The following is an 18,825-nucleotide window of genomic DNA, read 5'->3' as shown; positions in this document are numbered from 1 at the left end:
ATAATAATTGATTCTAGAAAATGTATCTAATGAAAAAAATTCCATCCTCTAAAAAATGAAGGAAAATTTATCTGTATATTTTCTTTACATGTTAAATTGTACACTTTCTGGTTAAAATAAGGGGAAAACAATATTGTCTTTTTGGATGTTGTTATTTACTAATTTTTTAGGGGATTCTTGTAGTAATGTAACAAACCTTGAGACTAAGTCCTGAAAATTCTAGTTAGACTTTGGCTTATCCAATCTCTGCCTGTAATTCACCACTGTTGGTACCTTATTTTGGGCCTCCATTATTATATCTCACTTCACCCTGGCAATATCTTCAAACTGATCTCACTGTTAACCACACTTTTTTCTCACTTTTCCAAGCTGCAGCCTGAAAAATCTCCTTAAAGGATCTGATTATAAAAGATTCATAGCCTTAAAAGGCACATATTGCTTAAAGATGAAGTACAAATCCCTTAACATATATTTTAATAATATCACTATTGTATTGATTTATGTCTTACTACTCCTAAACATGTCCCCCACTCCTCAGAAATAAAAGTATGCTCCAGTTATATGGAGCTATGTGTGATTGATATGTGTGAGCTACAGATAGGACACCTACTTTGACAAAGTTTTAGAACGGTAATGTATGAATCAAGAAATAAACAATATAGATTATTTTAGGTCATGAAAATATAATAAAACATAGCATACCTTTATACATTTAAAAATCTTTATACATTTAAAGATTTTTAAATCAAATTCTATCAACTATCACCAATTTTTTTTCCATTTTAAAGAAATTTCTTTCTTTTTTTTTTTTTTACACCAAGACTCCTGAATTTTTTATTTTGAAAAGGTGCTACTCCTTATCCATTAAATAAGACTTTCTTAAAACAAAAATTTTAAAAGAACATTTTCATGGTTACAGAAAAACTATCACCAATTTTTATGGAGTGCTTGATTTATATCAGGTTCTAAGGCTGAGGCTGTTAAAATAGCATGGACTAGATTATGCAGCTGATAGCAGATAAGGAAGTCAAGATTTTAGCTTAAGTATATCTGCATCCACATATTACATTTCTTTCCATTATAAGACACTCGATAACATATGAGATATTGTCCATACAAATGCATAATCTTAGGACTATGAGCCTCTCTGAACCACAGGCTCTTCACTTAAAATGCAGATAATGACAACCATATTTTTTGAGACACTGGGAGGAGTATCTGTGGGTCTGTTTGTGTATTTTGGAACTTGGGAAAATGATATGAACAGGCAATTCCTAGAAAGTGAAATAAACAAGACCAATAAACATTCAATAAATGTAAGTAATGCAAGTTGAAACAGTGAGAAAACTTGTACTCATTTAATAAATAAAAGAAAAATAAATCTGGAAAAAAAAGAAATTACTTTATGGCTAAGAAGAAAGGGATCTCAAAATGGAAGACCAGAGAGGTGGAGAAAATGCAGTTTTAATGAGCACTATTCATAATATAAACATGTCTAAATATTTTGAGTTGTTATATAGTTATCAAAATAACCCTGTGAAGTGATATAATATAAAACAGCCCCAAATAAATTATAACTTGGTTAAAAATATTTAGAGAGGTTACATAACTTTCTCATCTTATTATACTGAGCATGTTACATGTTAGGCAATGTCTTAAGTTTTTTTATATCTGTTAATTTATTTATTCTTCACCACAACATTAAGAGTCAGATACTGTCATTACCCACTATTTAACAGTTTGTCAAACTGAGGCATAAAATGATTTAACAAGATGCTCAAGGTCACAAAACTTGGAAGTAGACTCAAATCCAGGCACTCTCTGACTTTAGATCTTGTGTGCTTCATTACTCAAAATATTTAACTTAAATTCAATTTACTTCAAATGTTAATTTTTTTCTCTTTGACTCACAGTAGAGCATCCCCACTATGAAACCCAGAATTCTTTCAGAAGAGCAACTGGCTTACTCTTTAATAAATTATAGATACTTTTGAGACAATATTTAAAATGTTATCACTTTTCTGGCTATTTAGGGTTGCTCAAGGAGCCTCAGAAAAAAGATATTTACATGTGATTATTGATATCTCTCATTTATTTGGCCTTTTCTCCTCTTTCAAGAGTTTCTGCCACATAAGCACATTCCTCTCATATCATAGGTGTCTGCCCATGTAACTTGCATCTAGACTGCTATTATGCAAATGTAATCTTCTGATTTCTAATGTCTGCACAGAATTCATATTGTAGTCTTTATGCAAAGTCCACTCTTAGAAGTCGACTCTGATTCTCTTTGGTCCAAGCCCCAGCTGGGGTTGATGGCTGGGTTGAGCACAGGAGGCACCAGCACATAGAGATTAGCCAGAAAGATGTGCACATGCTTGGGGACTGGGCATTGGCCAAAATGGTGGGTGAGGAAGGAGAAGAAGGCAGGAATGTAGAAGACCAGAATGACCCCAAGGTGGGAGCCACAGGTACTCAGAGCCTTGTGCTGGGCATTGCGAGGAGGAAAATGAAAAACAGCATAAAGGATAAAACCATAGGAGATAGAATTTCAGGCCAAGATGAAGGTGTAGGTAGACATACTGTGCCTCCTTGCACAACCAAAAAAAACAACAACAATTTAAAAACAAAAAATAACCAGTACCAACTGTAAATTAAACTGTATAGAAGTTGGACAACTAAGGTGTTAAAGAAAACACATTCAACCAGACCGGTAGGAGGAGTGGAGTCAGGCAGCCAGGGCAGAGAGGACTTCTGGCAATGCTGCAGCAGACAGACCTACAGTCATGAGCAGATAAACTGGGAGAAACAACTGAGGAGCAGAACAAACTGCCAAACCCAGGGCCCCAGGGTGCAGAAATAAAGCCTCAAATCACCGATTGAAAACACTTGTGGGGGTTGAGGCAGAAGCAGGAGAAACTCCAGCCTAACAGGAGAGTTTGTTGGAGAGACCCACAGGGTTCTAGAACATACACAAACCCACCCACATGGGAATCAGTACCAGAAGGGCCCAATTTGCTTGTGGGAAGCAGGGGAAGTAACTGAAAATGGTAGAGAGTGAAGCAAGCACCATTGTTTGCTCTCAGACCCTTTTCCCACATACAGCGTCACAACACAGCAACGTGGGTTGCCCTGCACAGGTGAATACCTAAGGCTCCACCCCTCACCATGTTAATAGGCACATCAAAACAAAACAAACATGGCCAAAATGAAAGAAAAATCAAAGCTCCAGAAAAAATACAACTAAGTGGCAAAGACATAGCTAACTTATCAGATGCACAGTTCAAGACACTGATAATCAGGATGCTCACAAAACTGGTTGAATTTGGTTGCAAATTAGATGAAAACATGAAGGCTAGGCTAAGTGAAATAAAGGAAAATGTACAGAGAATCAATAGTGATGAGAAGGAAACTTGGACTCAAACCAACTGTGTGGACCAGAAAGGAGAAAGAAACATCCAACCAGAAATGAATGAAGAAACAAGAATTCAACTAAATGAGGAGAGGCTTAGAAACCTTCAGGACATCTTTAAACATTCCAACATCCAATTTATATTACCAGAAGGAAAAGAGGAAGAGCAACAAGTGGAAAACTTATTTGAACAAATAGTAAAAGAGAACTTCCTCATTCTGGCAAAGGAAATAGACTCCCAGGAAGTCCAGGAAGTTCAGAGAGTCCCAAAGAAGTTGGACTCAAGGAGGAACATACTAAGGCACATCATAATTACACTGGCGAGGATTAAAATTAAGGAGAGAAAATTAGAGTTGGCAAGAGAAAAGGAGGCAGTTACCTAAAAAGAAATTCCCATCAGACTATCAACTGATTTCTCAAAAGAGACCTTATAGGCAAGCAGGGGCTGGAAAGAAGTATTTAAAATCATGAAAGACAAGAACCTAGATCCAAGATTGCTCTATTCAGCAAAGCTTTCATTTCGAATGGAAAGGCAGATAAAGTGCTTCTCATGTAAGGTCAAGTTAAAGGAGTTCATCATCACCAAGCCCTTATTATATGAAATTTTAAAGGGATTTATATAAGAAAAAGAACATAAAAATATGAATAGTAAAATGACAGCAAACTCACAATTATTAACAACCACACCTAACACAAAACCAAAAGCAAACAACTAGAATTGGTACAGAAACACAGAAATGGCGATCACATGGAGGGTTATTAACAGAAGTGGGAGAGGGAGAGAGGGGAAAAAGCTATGGAGAATAAATAGCATAGATGGTAGGTAGAAAAGAGACAGGGGGAGGGTAAAAATATTATGGGAAATGTAGGAGGTAAACAACTTATATTTATGACCCGCGGACATGAACTAAAGGAGGAGAATGTGGGTGAAAGGGGTTGTGCAGGGTGAAGGGAAATATAGATGGGGGAATGGGACACTGTAATAGCATAATCAATGAAATATATTATTAAAACAACCATAGGAGATAGTAATGAGAATAGAATCCAGACCCATGGCAAGCAGGGCCACAGTCAGCCCATAGATGATATTGATAGTGATGTTGGCATAGACCAGTTGAGCAATGCCCATGTGCTCACAGTATGTGTGTGCCATGACATGGTGCTGACAGTAGGGCAGTCGCCTCAATAAAAAGATGAAGGGGGAGACAATGGCGACACTACGGAATACCCCAACAAGGCCAATTTTGCCTATGACTGTATGGTTGAGGATGACTGTGTATCTCAGTGGGTTGCAGATGGCCACATATCGATCAAAGGCCATGGCAAGAAGGATTGATGACTCCAAAGCATAGATTGAGTGGACACAAAACATCTGGGCCAGGCAGCCACCAAAGGAAATCTCACCAGCCTGGAGCCACAGGATGGCCAGCATTTTGGGCACAGTGGTGGAGCTGAGAGCCAGGTCAGAGAGTGAGAGAAGGCACAGGAAAAGGTACATGGGTGCATGAAGTATGTTGTCCATGGCAATAACCAAGATAAGGGCAGCATTTCCAGCCAGTGCTACCAAATACATGGCACAAAAGGGGATGGCAATCCAGATGTGGGCCCTCTCCAGCCCTGGGATCCCAGTCAGGAAGAGAGTGGTTGGGAGACTGCCATCACTAATGTTGGAAGTTGACATTCTGCCTGGCAAATAAGACTATCCAGTAGGTGCTAGTACGCCTGTCCTGCAACATTAGGTGTTTGATTCATTCATGTAAAATGATGATCTTTTCTGTGAATAATGTATTTCAGGTTGAGAAAAATGTTTTTTATTAGCTGTTCCAAAGTCTTAAAAGATACTGTTTCATGTAATCCATTTTTGTCATTTGCCATGTTCTATGTTCTAAGCACCAAGCTAAGAATTTTCCCTGTGCAATTCTTCCAGACTTATCTCCTACCACATCCTGCACATTATTCACTTTATTTTGTCCACATACATCTAGACAAATTCTGTTGCTTCTTTTTCCAGTTCATGCTATTCCATTTTCCCAAGGAGTACTTTTTCTTTCTTTTTTGTTAACCTCTCTAATTTGTAAATATCAGGTAGCACCTGTGTCTCCCAGAAGCCTTCCTTCTCTTAATCAAGTCCTTAGTCAACTTTACTTTTTTAATTCATCCATTATTTTTCAAAAGTCTGTTGAGCTGGGAGCTATGTCTTTACACAGTTGTAAATCCCCACGACTTACCCGTACATAGAAATTTTGCTCAAAATTCACTAAAAGACTCAGTTCTGATAACTCTTAATGACATACCTTTGACATCTTGCCTTAATGTCATAATGTTTTACTGACTTAATCTATTTTTTGTAACATAGCTGCCCAGATGAACACCAGATGGCTTATTTTTAATCTCACCTAAAGTCTCTAGCAAGAGACTAGGCAACCTGAATACACTCAAGTGCATGCTTAAATAACTACAGTGTTGAGGATCCATGAGGGTAAAATGTGAGAAAGTAAGACATGCATCAGACATGCTAGCTGGAAAAACAGCACTGCTAACTATGGTGAAGCTAGTTCCATATACTATATGCCTAACAGTGGAACGGTTGGATTCATGGCTTGACCAGAATGTCTATTATTAATAAAGGCAGATTGAAGGAGTGGAGTGTCTTAGAGTTCAACAAAAATAGATATCCTGAAAGAGTGACTTACTTTTTGATGTAGAAAGCTAGTATTATGTACATTCCCCCCTCCCAAGTAACATCGTATCCCCACAAAATTCTTTTTAGGATTCTTGGAATCCTGAATTTCAGTCCTGATTCTATCACAAGAGTGTTATATAACCTGAGACAATTCTTCCCCATTTTGAGAAGTCTCAATTTATAAAAAGGAACAAATTGGTAACTATAGTATAATCAGTAACATGTAAAGTACAGCACAGAAAATGTAGTCAATAATATTTTAATAATATGTATGGACACAGAAGGGTACTTGAAATAAGAGGAAGATTACTCTAGAGTTTATCATTGCATAACCACCATGCTGTACCTCTGAAACTAATACAGAATAACATTGAATGTGAACTACAATTAATAAAAGAAAATTGAAAACAAACAATTCTGAAATTCTACTCTTCCTTTTTGGCCATTCACTATTTAGCATTGTTAAGTCTCATTACCTTTTTGAGACTCAATTTTCTCATTTCCAAATTAAGGGTGACAACACCTGGCTTACTTACCTCACACGGTTTTTGTGGTTGAGTAATAGTGAAGTATATGGAATCTAAAAGTTTGGACACCAAAAACAATGCCCTCCCTATTTTTTACAAGCTCTTTGCCTCATTGCTACATGTAAGAGTAACACAGAATATAATACTCATACTCACCTCTGTCTTGTCAAGAGGAAGACTCTGTTCAGAGAAGTGAACTGATATAATTCAGATCACAAAACCTGTTGCTGTCAGAACTAAAATTAGGTTTCAGTTCTTCTGATTTAACAATTGGTGTTTTCATCACACTTACTGCCAATTTACATGGGCAAACACTAAATTACTACTTTTTTTAAGCCAAGGCAGTCTAATATCAGTATCTAATGATACAATCATGTTACTCCTCTGGGTTCCAAAGAGAATGATAAAAGTGGGGAGCCCCTCTGATTTGCCTGTAGACTTTCACTAGTGGCCCCAGCCACTAGAAGAAAGAAGCTTGGGTGGTAGAGAGAGGAGGGTTGAAGTCACTACCTTCTGCTCTTCTCCTTTTTCCCTAGCTTATTCTTACCTGCAACAGAAGATTCCAAATCATTGTTATAAGCAAGCTGTTACTTGGTGAGCATCTGTAGTTGTGAGAACCAGAAAGCTTAGGTACAAGCAAGGTGTTTTTGAGGGAAATGAATGAGGAAAAGGCTGAGCTGAAGCATCACTCTGGGTGGAATAGAGCATCCTCCCTAGTTTGTCTCACTCAGCCATATCTCTGGGTCACTGTAGTTTCTCACTGCTTCTCCTGAGACCTAGACTTCAGTAAATGAACTCTAAGTTCTTTCTTTCAGCACAGATTTCTGAGGAATCTGATTTCAAGTGAGTGATGTGTGTTTATAAACTGAGGTTGGAGCTCTGTGCCCCATGTCATATGTGAGTGTGAGGCTATGTGGGAAGGTATGTAATGTAGTGAGAGCTCATACAGGTGTGGTGTACCTGAGTACAATGGCTTGTTTAGGGATGTGAGAACTGTGGTTTTGTGTAAGTTGTATAGGTGTGATTTGGAAGATAGTGGTACCTGAGTGTTGATATGTCTGAATTTAAATGGAGTGTGGGTTGAAATATGTAATGTGTCCTTAGTTTTGTGAGCCAAGTGAGTTTCTTCAGCTTAGCCTTGGGTTCCAGTCTCCTGTGGTCAGGGGCTTAGAAAATGAGGTTAATTATTGACTCTGTGTGACATTCAGGTGTGAAAACCCAGGGGGCCTGCTCTAGGGGTTTGAGTCATGGTGCTCATTTGTGGGAGAGAATAAGGAGGGGTTGAACAGGGGAGAAAGAAATGAGGAAGGGAGGGAAGCTTCCCCTAGGGAATTTTCAAGAAAAGTGGGAATATAACCTAGTAATTTTTGTGCTTTTTCCCTGCTGTTCTCTACTCTTTTCTTCTCTTTCCCCCTTAACACTGTGCATTTCACTGGATTTTTGTACATCATGGGTAATGGTATTCTGTGTGCATAGTGTATTATTAATGCTATATGCAAAGAGGGTGGGAAGAAATAACAGTGGACATTTTTATGCTTCATTGTTTTATTAGACTTAGTTTCACAAAACTTAAGTTCAGAATTAATGATTAAAAATTCCCAAAGCATGGAAGCAGAACATTGAAGGAAACACAGGACTGTTCTGGGCATGGGCCTCATGCTACTGCATAGGTTTCATGCCCACAAAGCTAGCCCTGGGAGTGAACAACTTTGGTCTTCTGGCAAGATCCCTTTGTATTTGATATTAGACATGCATCAGGCATTTGTATCAAGGATTTCTTTCATCAAAGCCTTCAAAGTACTATACTCTTTCCCTTGTGCATACAGTAGGCCCTCCTAGAAATTTGTTCATAGGAGATATGTTCAGAGGCCCCCCTGTAGATGTCTGAAACCATGGATAGTACCAAACCCTATCTATAGTATATTTTCCCCTACACATACATACCTGTACTAAAGCTTAAACTACTCTTGAGCTTTGGAGCCATTGTGAAGTAAAAAAGGGTTACTTGAACATAAACACTGTGGTAGTGTATCAGTAATCTGATAACTGAGATGGCTTCTGAGTGACCAATGGGCAGGTAGTGTATACAGTGGGGATATGCTGGACAAAGGGATAATTCAGGTCCCCAGTGGTATGGTGCAATATTTTGTCACACTAATCACAATGGTGTGCAATTTTAAACTTATAAATTATTTATGATGAAATTTTCTGTTTAACAGTTTCAGAGTGTGGCTGACCAGAGGTAACTGAAACCATGGAAAGCAAAACCACAGGTAAAGGGGGACTACTGCACCTTTCTTCTCTCATATTAAATCAACTCCACGGTCTTCAAAATTTTTGCCTGGGTACTTTGTAAAATAAATTTGAAATTGTATATGTTCCCTCAAAAAAGTCGAGATTTAAAAATTGTCATTTAGACCTGGCCTGGTAGCTCAGTTGTTTAGAGTATCTTCGAATGCACAGAAGTCCTGTGTTTGATTCCCAGTGGTCAGAACACATACAAAAATCAACCAATGAATGCATAAATAGGTGGAACATAGAGTTGCAGTATACTGCAGGGCTGTCAACATCTCCTTAACCAGGGCAACTATGTTCTGTAATTTGACTTAGACAATTATACTGTGTGTGTGGTCAGCCAAAATGTACCAGTGCTTCTTATGGTGCCTGGGGTCACTTTTGTAGATGACTGAGGTGTGAATTTCACACGTTCTAATAAATTCAGATGTTGACATTAATTTATATATGGTTTAAGCATTCTGTATAGGATTCTTGTGGATATTTATCATAGTCGCATAGTAAAAAAAGGCACAAGCTTAGTTAGAAGACCTAGGTTTAAATATTCTGCCATTGACAAGCTGTACAATTTGAGATGTCCCTTGTTCTTTCTAGGCTCCAGTGATCTGTTGTCTAAAATGAGGGACTACATAGAATATTCTTGGAGGGCCTGTTCTGATCTATTCTACTCCTGTATGTGAATGTTGAAATGCTGACTCAGAGTGGTGTGGAGCACTGTGGACACTCCATATTCCCAGTAGTCCATGAGCTCCTGAGCTGATATGAGCTCCTGAGCTGTTATGAACTCAAGGGACTTCCTGGAGGCAGCCTTATATTGCCCAGGCCAGGCAGTTGGCAGAGGTAACTGGTGGCTGTGGGCAGGGCATGCAACCCCCCCACTACTGCTCTCCTTTGTCTGCACCTCTCATGCATGGAGCTGTCACAAGTAGGTAAATTGGGGTGTCAGATGCTCTGGACTCAGGCCTAAGGCAGTCTGCCTCTGCTCTAAACATCCTGAGTGTTAGACCATGACAGTATGAAGGAGGAAGTGCTGTTCCCTATCAGTCAAATTCTTTTTTTAATGATTGCTTTCACTTTTATCACCTTTCCAGTTTTGTATTTTCTGCCTCTTGTTTTTTGCTGAGATCCTGCCATACTTTCTGCTTCAAGTCATTACTTTGCCTTCAGAGACACCACGTTAGGCTACACTTTGGATATAGATGCCTTGGTGTGAATAAATACCCCCTCACTTTTCTCAGAGTAATCTGGTGTAAGGGGTATATAAAACAACACTGGCTGCTTTGTAAGCCATGAGGCAGGACCTTACATAGTGCTCAAAGAGTTCAAATGGAAGGTGTCTGCATATTCCACACAGAAGCAAACAAAAATTGTTAGGAAGTTTTTTCAGGTGGGAAAAGCAAAGGGGGCCTACAAATATGGAATGAACAAAAACTTGCATAGAGAAGGGGCAAAGACAAAGGAGCAAAGACAGGTATAGTGCAAGCTTTAGAACTCAGAGTTGCACAGTCTCTGTATGTAATCATTTTCACACCTGTCCACATTTGGATCTACACAACATCTGTAGCTAAGTTTCTTAGGGTCTCCAATGTACAACAAGACAGCCAAAAGGGATCTGTAACTTACCTAGTACACCTCCTGTTGGAGACCCTGCACTAACCATGGCTGGGACTTAAACAAAAAGCAGAGTCAGGGTTGAGTTCTTGCACCTGGTGAGTCAGTAGAAAAGATAGGACTCTCACAGCTATAATGCAGGGTGGGAAATAAACAAGTACAGAAGGAGATGCAAACCTACAGTTGTGAGAATGGTGGGGGAGGAGGTACCTCTGCTGGCAATGACAAACTAAGTGTTCATGAAGGAGGACATCATTGATTCTGGACCTGGGAGATGGTTTGAATGGGTATGCACATTCTGGGAAACCTCTGCATTTAGAATCTCTGCAAGTTGAGGAACTGTGTGATTCATGTTTGGGTAAATCAAATAGATCTATCTGGGTACCTTGATGTTCAAGAACAAAAAATTTAAGACTTCAGGCCAGAAATATTGATTTAGTACTGACCACAGAGGGCCTTCAATTCTAGGCTAGTGAGTTTGGATTTGATCCCTTGGCAATGAGGGAACATGCAAGGTTTCTAATCAGAACAATGCCTATTGTAGATTTGGTTTTAGAAAATATGAGTTTTCCTCCAGAATGGAGAATGAGATAGAGAGAGGCATTGGATTTATTAGGAGACTGTTATTATGGTACAAGAATGTAATTTCTTGAATCTGAAGTATGTGGTGCAAATCAAAGCAAACAAAGAAAAGTGCTGACAGAGATACTTTGGGTGTCTAATTGTATCTGTTGTCACCGGGTTTAATGTAGAACCTAAAGGGAAGAATAGTCAATGATGTTTGGAGTTAGAGCCCCAAACTTAGATGCAATGATGTTATTTAAAGACATGTAGAACACAGAAGTTCTCAGGAAAGTGATTTTTATTTCTTATTAGGTAATTATTAATTATAAACAATTTATTATTACATATTACTAAAAAATTATTCAGTTCTAAAATAAATTGTTTATAAAGATTTTCAACAAATTAAGTCATTCACAGTGAAGAGTTAATGTCATAACATAAATAGATAGAGGAATAAAAAATGAGTGGAAACACAGAAGCCAAAAATGCACCTGATGAATATCTGGAAGATTATCTCTATGTATGGATATCTTCCTCTCCACCTATCTTCTGTCTGGACAAATATCTGGAACAACTGAGAGACTGCAAAGGAATAGAAGAGCTAGGGATTCATAATAAGGTAGTAAATATTTAGTAGCATAAGAAAGTGGAAAGAAGAAAACTTTATGGTTCAATGAATGAGTGGAATGCCTAGCAAGAGGGCTGAATAGTTTTGCCATTCAGGACAAAGTGATGCTCCTAGATTCATAATGAGTTCATAGCTTTAATGGTGAGAAAGAGCTAAGTGGCAATAGGTGGAGGTGCAAAGAAAGGCAACATAATTTCTTTAGCCAGACAGACAAACTGATAACACTTGGACAATTTCAGAAATGTTAGTTGCAATGAGAAACAAGAATGAGCGACTTGGTGAACAAAATTGACAAATGTCATAAAGTGAGAGTCTGGATGGTACTTAAGGGTCTTAAAATATTAGTCCTAGGCCACAGATAAAACTGTGTGTTTGTTTTCTTTACAGGATAGTAACCAGAGAATCTAAGAAATAGTTCCAGCATGGGAGGTAACCATGACAACAGTTCAGGGTTGCCTCCTTTCACCCTGACTGGTCTCCCAGGACTTGAGACCTCCCAACACTGGATATTTCTGCTCCTTGGTACTCTCTACATTGTCTCCATTGTGGGCAATGCCTTTATCCTTTTTATTATCAAGGAGAAGCAGAGCTTGCATCAGCCTATGTACTACTTCCTGTCCCTGCTATCAGTTAATGACTTAGGTGTGTCTTTTTCCACACTGCCCACTGTGCTGGCCACATTTTGTTTTCACTTAAGGAAGATCAGTTTTGATTCTTGCATGGCTCAAATGTTCTTTATTCACTTCTTCTCTGTCACAGAGTCTGGAATCCTGCTGGTTATGAGTTTTGACCGCTATGTGGCCATCTGTAATCCACTACGCTATGCCACAGTGCTCACTGATGCCCGTGTGGCACGCATGGGTATGTCTGTTATCATTCGCAGTTTCTGCACGGTTTTCCCAATGCCAGTTCTTCTGAAGAGGCTGCCTTTCTGCAAGGACAATGTACTCTCCCATGCCTACTGTCTGCATCCAGATCTGATCCGTCTGCCCTGTGGTGACATAACCATCAACAATATTTTTGGTCTATCCATTGTCATCTCTACCTTTGGTGTGGACTCTGCACTCATTCTTCTCTCCTATGTGCTCATACTACGCTCTGTCCTTGCCATTGCTTCTTGGGAGGAACGGCTAAAGACACTCAACACATGTGTGTCACACATGTGTGCTGTGCTCATCTTCTATGTGCCCATGGTTGGTGTGTCCATGGCAGCTCGCTACAGAAGGTATGTTCCACATTATGTGCACACACTCATGTCCCTCATTTATCTCTTTGTCCCTCCAATGCTCAACCCTGTTATCTACTCCATCAAAACCAAAGAGATTCGTCGAAGGCTTTTCCAAATAATACTGCGAACCAAGTTTTAAGCAGGAATCATGGTGAAAGGCCAACTTGCAGAGAATATTAACTGTTATTGGACAAATTTGAACTTTCCAAACCTATTCTTACAAGACTTCCAAAATGTCCTTTGGGCAGTAACCTACTTTTAGGATTTCTGCCACCTGATGTTTAGTGATATCTTGGCACTTGTTAACATTCTGGTTAACATGCTTTGGCAAGGTAAACTAGGTTATAATTCAGCAAAAAACATTTGCTGAACTCTTCTGTTTATTTTAATTCAAATGTACATTTTCATAATCAGTCCCCAAAGTTGTCAAGATATGTTTTTATTATCATTGTTTAAAGTGAATTGTCACAAAGAAAACTACTTATTACCATGGAAATAATGTCACATTGGGTGAAGGATTCTTTTCCCTAGTGTTTGGCAGAGGCACTGTTCCACATTCCCACCAGCAGTGTGTAGTGTCCAGATCCCTCCACATCCCTGCCAACATGTATTGCCTTTGGTTTTTCTGGATAAATAGTCATCTTGACAAGTGTGAACTGGTATTCTCTGTGGTTTCAATATGCATTTTTTGATAATTAGAGATATTGGATATTTTTCATATATTGTTGGTCATTTGTGTGTCTTCTTTGGTAAAATGTCTATTCAACTTCTTAACCCAATTTGAAATCAGGTTATTTGTTCTCTTTCTATTGAATTGTAAGAAGTTTCTTCTATATTTCCCAAGTTACCCCCTTATCAGATGTATGGTTTGCAAATATTTTCTTCCATTTCTTAGGATGCCTTTATTCTATGTTGATTGTTTTTTTTTTGTTGCGCATAAACTTTTTAGTATGATATAGTCCCACTTGTTAAACTTTATTTTTGTTTCCCATGCTTTTTGTGGCATAACCATATGATGCATTAATGTCACTTTTGGGTATATATTGAAAATAAATGAAATAGGATCTTAAAAAACTACCACCACTTCCGTAGTCAATACAACACTAATTACAAAATTCAAAATGTGGAAAAACCTAAATGTTTACCAACCAATAAACAAACAAATAAAGTATGGTATACACATACAGTGGAATACTAATCTAGCCTTTAAAAAGAAAATTCTGCAATATGCAACAACATGGATGACCTTGAGTATATCATGCTAAGTAAAATAAGCCAGACACAGAAAGATAAATCTTCTATGATCTCACTTGTATGAACCAGAAACATAAGCAAATTAGTAAAATTAAAAAGTGAAATGATGATTATAAGTATCTGAGAAAAGGGGAAATGAAGAGTTATTGACCAGTGGGCATAAAGCTTTAGTGAAGCAAGGTGGATCAGCTGTACATAGAGATTTGCTATGGAACATTGTACCTATACTCAGTGATAAAGTATTGTGCTCTTAATTTTTTTTTAAGATGGTAACTGTCATGTTAAGTGTTCTTATCACAATAGTATAAATTAAATATGTCAAAAGAATATGGTTTAAAATAAAATCTCTATTTTAGAATAGCTCTAGCTGTTCATGTCAGTATTTATTTCAATTACGCACACTGTGCACCCAGTTTTTAGGATGAGACAAATGTAATTGCATGTGAATTGTATGAAATATTCTAACTTTCGGTAAAAATAACATTTGGCAAATTTGGGTAGTAGTTTTATGAAAAACAAGAGAGTGGTGGTTATGAAATTAAGCATTCTATTTACAATATTATAAAAGAATACAAATCTATGTAATATAAAAGTAAAAGTTAAAAAAGGAAGTAAATGAATGTAAATGGGAAAGAGTAAAAGTGATCCAATAATTGACTTTTTAATAAGCTACCAGAATGATCCAACCTGTGGGAAATAAAATCAAAAGGAAAAGAAAACTTAATTGTTTTGTATAACACCAGATTAGATTTATTTTTAAATGACAGTAGAACATTCTGTAAGTAATTTGAAGTCTTTTCTAATGTTATATTTTATTGATTATGCTATTAGAGTTGTCCCAATTTTCCCCCTCCCACTCACCACCCCCTACTCTCTCAGGAAATCCCCACACTTTTGTTTATGTCCGTAGATCATACATGTAAGTTCTTTGGCTACTCCATTTCTTATACTGTACTTTACATCCCCATGGCTACTCTGTAACTACATATTTGTACTTCTTAATCCCCTCTTCTCTTCATTTATTCTCCCATAGCCCCTCTCATTTGACAACCATCAGAATGCTCTCCCTATCCTTGATTCTGTCTCTGTTCTTCTTGTTTGCTTTGTTTGTTTTTCAGATTTAATTATTAGTAGAGAGCATTTTTACCACTTTATTGTCCATAGTTTTGATCTTACTTTCTTAAAAAAGTCCATTTAACATTTAATACAACACTGGTTTGGTGATAATGAAGTCTTTTCGCATTTTTCTTCTTTGGGATGTTCTTTTTTGCCCTTTGATTCTAAATAATAGCTTTGCTGGGTAGAGCAGTCTTGGCCATGTTTCCCTGCTTCTCATGACTTTGAATATTTCTTGCCAATCCTTTCTAGCCTGCAAACTTTCTCTGGAAAAATCAGCTGAGAGTCTTACAGGAACTGCCCTGTAGGTAACTAACTGTGTTTCTCTTACTGCTTTTAAGATGCTCTCTTTATAGTTAACTTTCGGCATTTTATTTTATTTTATTTTTTTAAAGATTTTATTTATTTATATTTGGAGGGGAAGAGAAGGAGAGAAATATCAATGTATGGTTGCCTCTTGTGAGTCCCCTGCTGGGAACTGGCCTGCAACCCAGGCATGTGCTCTGACTGGGAATTGAACTGTGATCATGTGGTTCGCAGGCCCATGCTCAATCCCCTGAGCTACCCCAACCAGGACTCAACTTTTGGCATTTTAATTATGATGTGTCTTGCAGCTGGTCTCATCGTATCTATCTTGTTTGGGACTCTCTGTGCTTCCTGGACTTGCATGTCTATTTCCTTCACCAAATAAGGGAATTTTCATTTACTATTTTTATAAAACATATGTCCAATTTCTTGCTCTTTCTGTTCTCCTTCTGGCACCCCTATGATGTGAATGTTGGAACACTTGAAGTTGTGCCAGAGGTTGCTTCCACCATCCTCGGTTTTTTGAATTTTTTTCTTGTTCTGATTGTCTGTTTTTTGCTTCCTGATGTTTCATATCATTGATTTGATTATCAGCTTCATGCCTTCTACTGCTTTCTTCCTGTAAGTTGTCCTTTATTTCAATTAGTGTATCCTTCACTTCTGATAGTGTCTTTTTTTTTTTCATGCTGTTTAGGTCCTCATTAATTTCTTGAGCATCCTTATAACCAGTGTTTTGAACTCTGCTTCTGATAGATTGCTTATATCTATTTGTGTAGTTGTCTTTCTGGAGTTTTGATCTGTTCTTTCATTTGGACCATGTGTTTTTGTCTCTTTGTTTTGGTAGCCTCCCTGTGTTTGTTTCTATGTATTAGGTAGGCTCCTATGTATGGCTTCCTGTCTTGAGAGTGTGGCCTAATATAGTAGGTTCCCTGTAGGGTCCAGTGGCACAGCCTCTACTATCACTCAAGCTGGGTACTTGAGGCATACCCTTCATGTAGGTAGAGTAGACCCTCCTCTTCTACTTGAACCTTGACTGTGTTGGCAGGTCAATGGGATGGATCACCCAGGCCATTCTGCTGCAAAGACTCTCTGTGACCACTCGCCAACAACCTCCATCCTCTGTGGAGAATCAGTTGTGCAGGGGCAAGGTGGTGGTACTCTGATGTGGTGTGTATCTATCCACTGAGTTCACAGGCTCTGGGGTTTCCCAGGTGGTGCAGGCCAAGGTCACCTCCTCTAGCTGTGTTCTACCTGGTGCCACCTTGCATAAGCTATAAAGTAATCTGAGATGACTGCTACTTGTGTTGGGCTTGGAGGTTTCCAGGCATAGCCAAGCTGTGAATCTAGGCTGGCTATTGCTAGTGCCAGGCCTAAGGTCACTTAGCAAGAATTACTGAGCTGAGGGTTCACTGAGGCTGGCTGTTGCTTGTTTGAGAGAATTGATGAAGTTTTTGATGCAGGAACCTAGGCCAGCCCTTCATGTGGAAAAGTCACTATTATCAACTTGGGTTGGTCCATGGGTGGGGTGAGATGGAGTTTCAGAGGATCTCCAGGGCAGGGAAAATAGTGTTATACCAGTTGATGACATCTCAGAGATGGCCTGCTGGATCTTTGTGGGGAGGTTTCAGAAATGGAACAATAGTCACTGCCTTCCTTTCTGTCTAGGAGAATGCTGTCTCCAAGCTCATACACTTCAGTTCCTTTTTCTATGCCACAGGTGCCTTTCAAGCAGCTGACCCAGTGCTGAAGCTGAGAGGGAGTAAGTCTGAGTAAGTCTGTGTATTAGTTCTTGAAGAGGAACTGTTTGGGACCCCAGAAGTTTCATCTAGTAACTCAATCCCCACTGTTTTTTTCAGCCAAAAGTTATGGGGACTTATGTTTCTGGCACTGGATTCCTGGGCTTGGGGGCCTGGTGAGGGGATGGGACTCTTCATTCCTGCGATATTCCTTCTGAATTTTTATCTACCACATGTGGGTGTGGAACAAGCTCATTCCATGTCTTTGTCTCTTCCACCCATCTGGATGGATATGGATTATATAATTTTGTGGTTGTCAGACTTCCATTCAACTCAATTTCTGATGGTTATGAATCATAGTTGTTGTATAGGTTACCCACGCTGCCATCTTGACCAAAGTTATAGAACATCTATAAATAATGAAAGTCTTGAATAAATTGGTATTTTGAAGAAAATTATAAAATATAAATAAATAAATAAATAAATAACTGGTGATTGAGAAAGTAATTGAAAGTTAACAACTATTCTCCCATCATATCCAACCTATTATAGTACAAGACAGTTTTCCTTCATTTCCCCCAAATTTTAAGCAATACATAATTATTTTTATTCTAAGCAGAATTAGAAAGCTATGTAAGATGTTAAATATGGTACTGATAAGAGATACAGAAAATTTTATATTAGCAAATTTCTATAGATTAAACATGTAATTAAAAACATATGTGTTAACACTAAAAGTTATGAATACAATTAAGCAAAGTACACAATGAATAATTGACACATATCCTAGGATTAAAAAAGGGACTTTTTTCCCAAAATCTCTTCATATGATTCATGTTCATGAGTGAAATAATGAAAAAATGTGTAAATAATAGCTGATTCCAGAAAATGTATCTAATGGAAAAAAAATTCTATCCTCTAAAAAATGAAGAAAAAATTATCTGTATATTTCCTTTTTTTTAAAAAAGATTCTATTTATTCATCTTTAGAGTGGAAAGGATACAGGGAGAGAAACATCAATGTATGGTTGCCTCTAGTGCGTCCCCTGCTGTGAACTTGCCTGCGAGGAACTGGCCTGCAACCCAGGCATGTGCCCTGACTGGGAATCGAACCTCAATCCTCTGGTTTGCAGGCCTGCGCTCAATCCACTGAGCTATACCAGCCAGGGCCTTGTATATTTTCTTTACATGTTAAATTGTACACTTTCTGGTCAAAACAAGGGGAAAACAATTTTGTCCTTTTGGACATTGATATTTACTAATTTTTTAGGGGACTCTTTTAGTAATTTAAGAAACCTTGAGAAAAAAAATGAGCTCTTTTACCTTACCCTTTTATCTGTAATTGGATAGTAAGTCCTCAAAATTCTAATTAGACTTTGGCTTATCCAATCTCTGCCTGTACTTCACCACTGTTGGTACCTTATTTTGGGCCTCCATTATTATACTTCACTTCACTGTGGCCATATCTT

General features: G+C 38.1%; 2 protein-coding genes across 2 annotated transcripts; one reads left to right on the top strand and one right to left on the bottom strand.

Moving 5' to 3' along the window:
* Positions 1 to 2,247: 2,247 nt before the first annotated feature.
* On the bottom strand, positions 2,248 to 5,145 carry LOC128628325 (olfactory receptor 52D1-like). Its single transcript, XM_053671448.1, is given in 4 exon segments — positions 2,248 to 2,310; positions 2,312 to 2,544; positions 4,439 to 5,106; positions 5,108 to 5,145. Coding segments are annotated over 4 exon segments (1,002 nt in total).
* Positions 5,146 to 12,139: 6,994 nt separating this feature from the next.
* On the top strand, positions 12,140 to 13,084 carry LOC128628328 (olfactory receptor 51I2). Its single transcript, XM_053671455.1, has one exon. The coding sequence runs from the start codon at positions 12,140 to 12,142 to the stop codon at positions 13,082 to 13,084; it is 945 nt and encodes a 314-aa protein (XP_053527430.1).
* The last annotated feature ends 5,741 nt before the right edge of the window (positions 13,085 to 18,825 follow it).

Source organism: Artibeus jamaicensis, unplaced genomic scaffold (assembly GCF_021234435.1).
Source record: "Artibeus jamaicensis isolate MK-2021 breed Jamaican fruit bat unplaced genomic scaffold, CSHL_Jam_final contig_69, whole genome shotgun sequence".
NCBI classification, from domain to species: Eukaryota; Metazoa; Chordata; class Mammalia; order Chiroptera; family Phyllostomidae; genus Artibeus; species Artibeus jamaicensis.
This window is presented reverse-complemented; position numbering and strand designations above follow the sequence as displayed.

What these genes read in the sequence shown, in the direction of transcription:
- LOC128628328 (XM_053671455.1), top strand. Translation starts at nt 12,140, where the DNA reads ATGGGAGGTAACCATGACAACAGTTCAGGGTTGCCTCCTTTCACCCTG.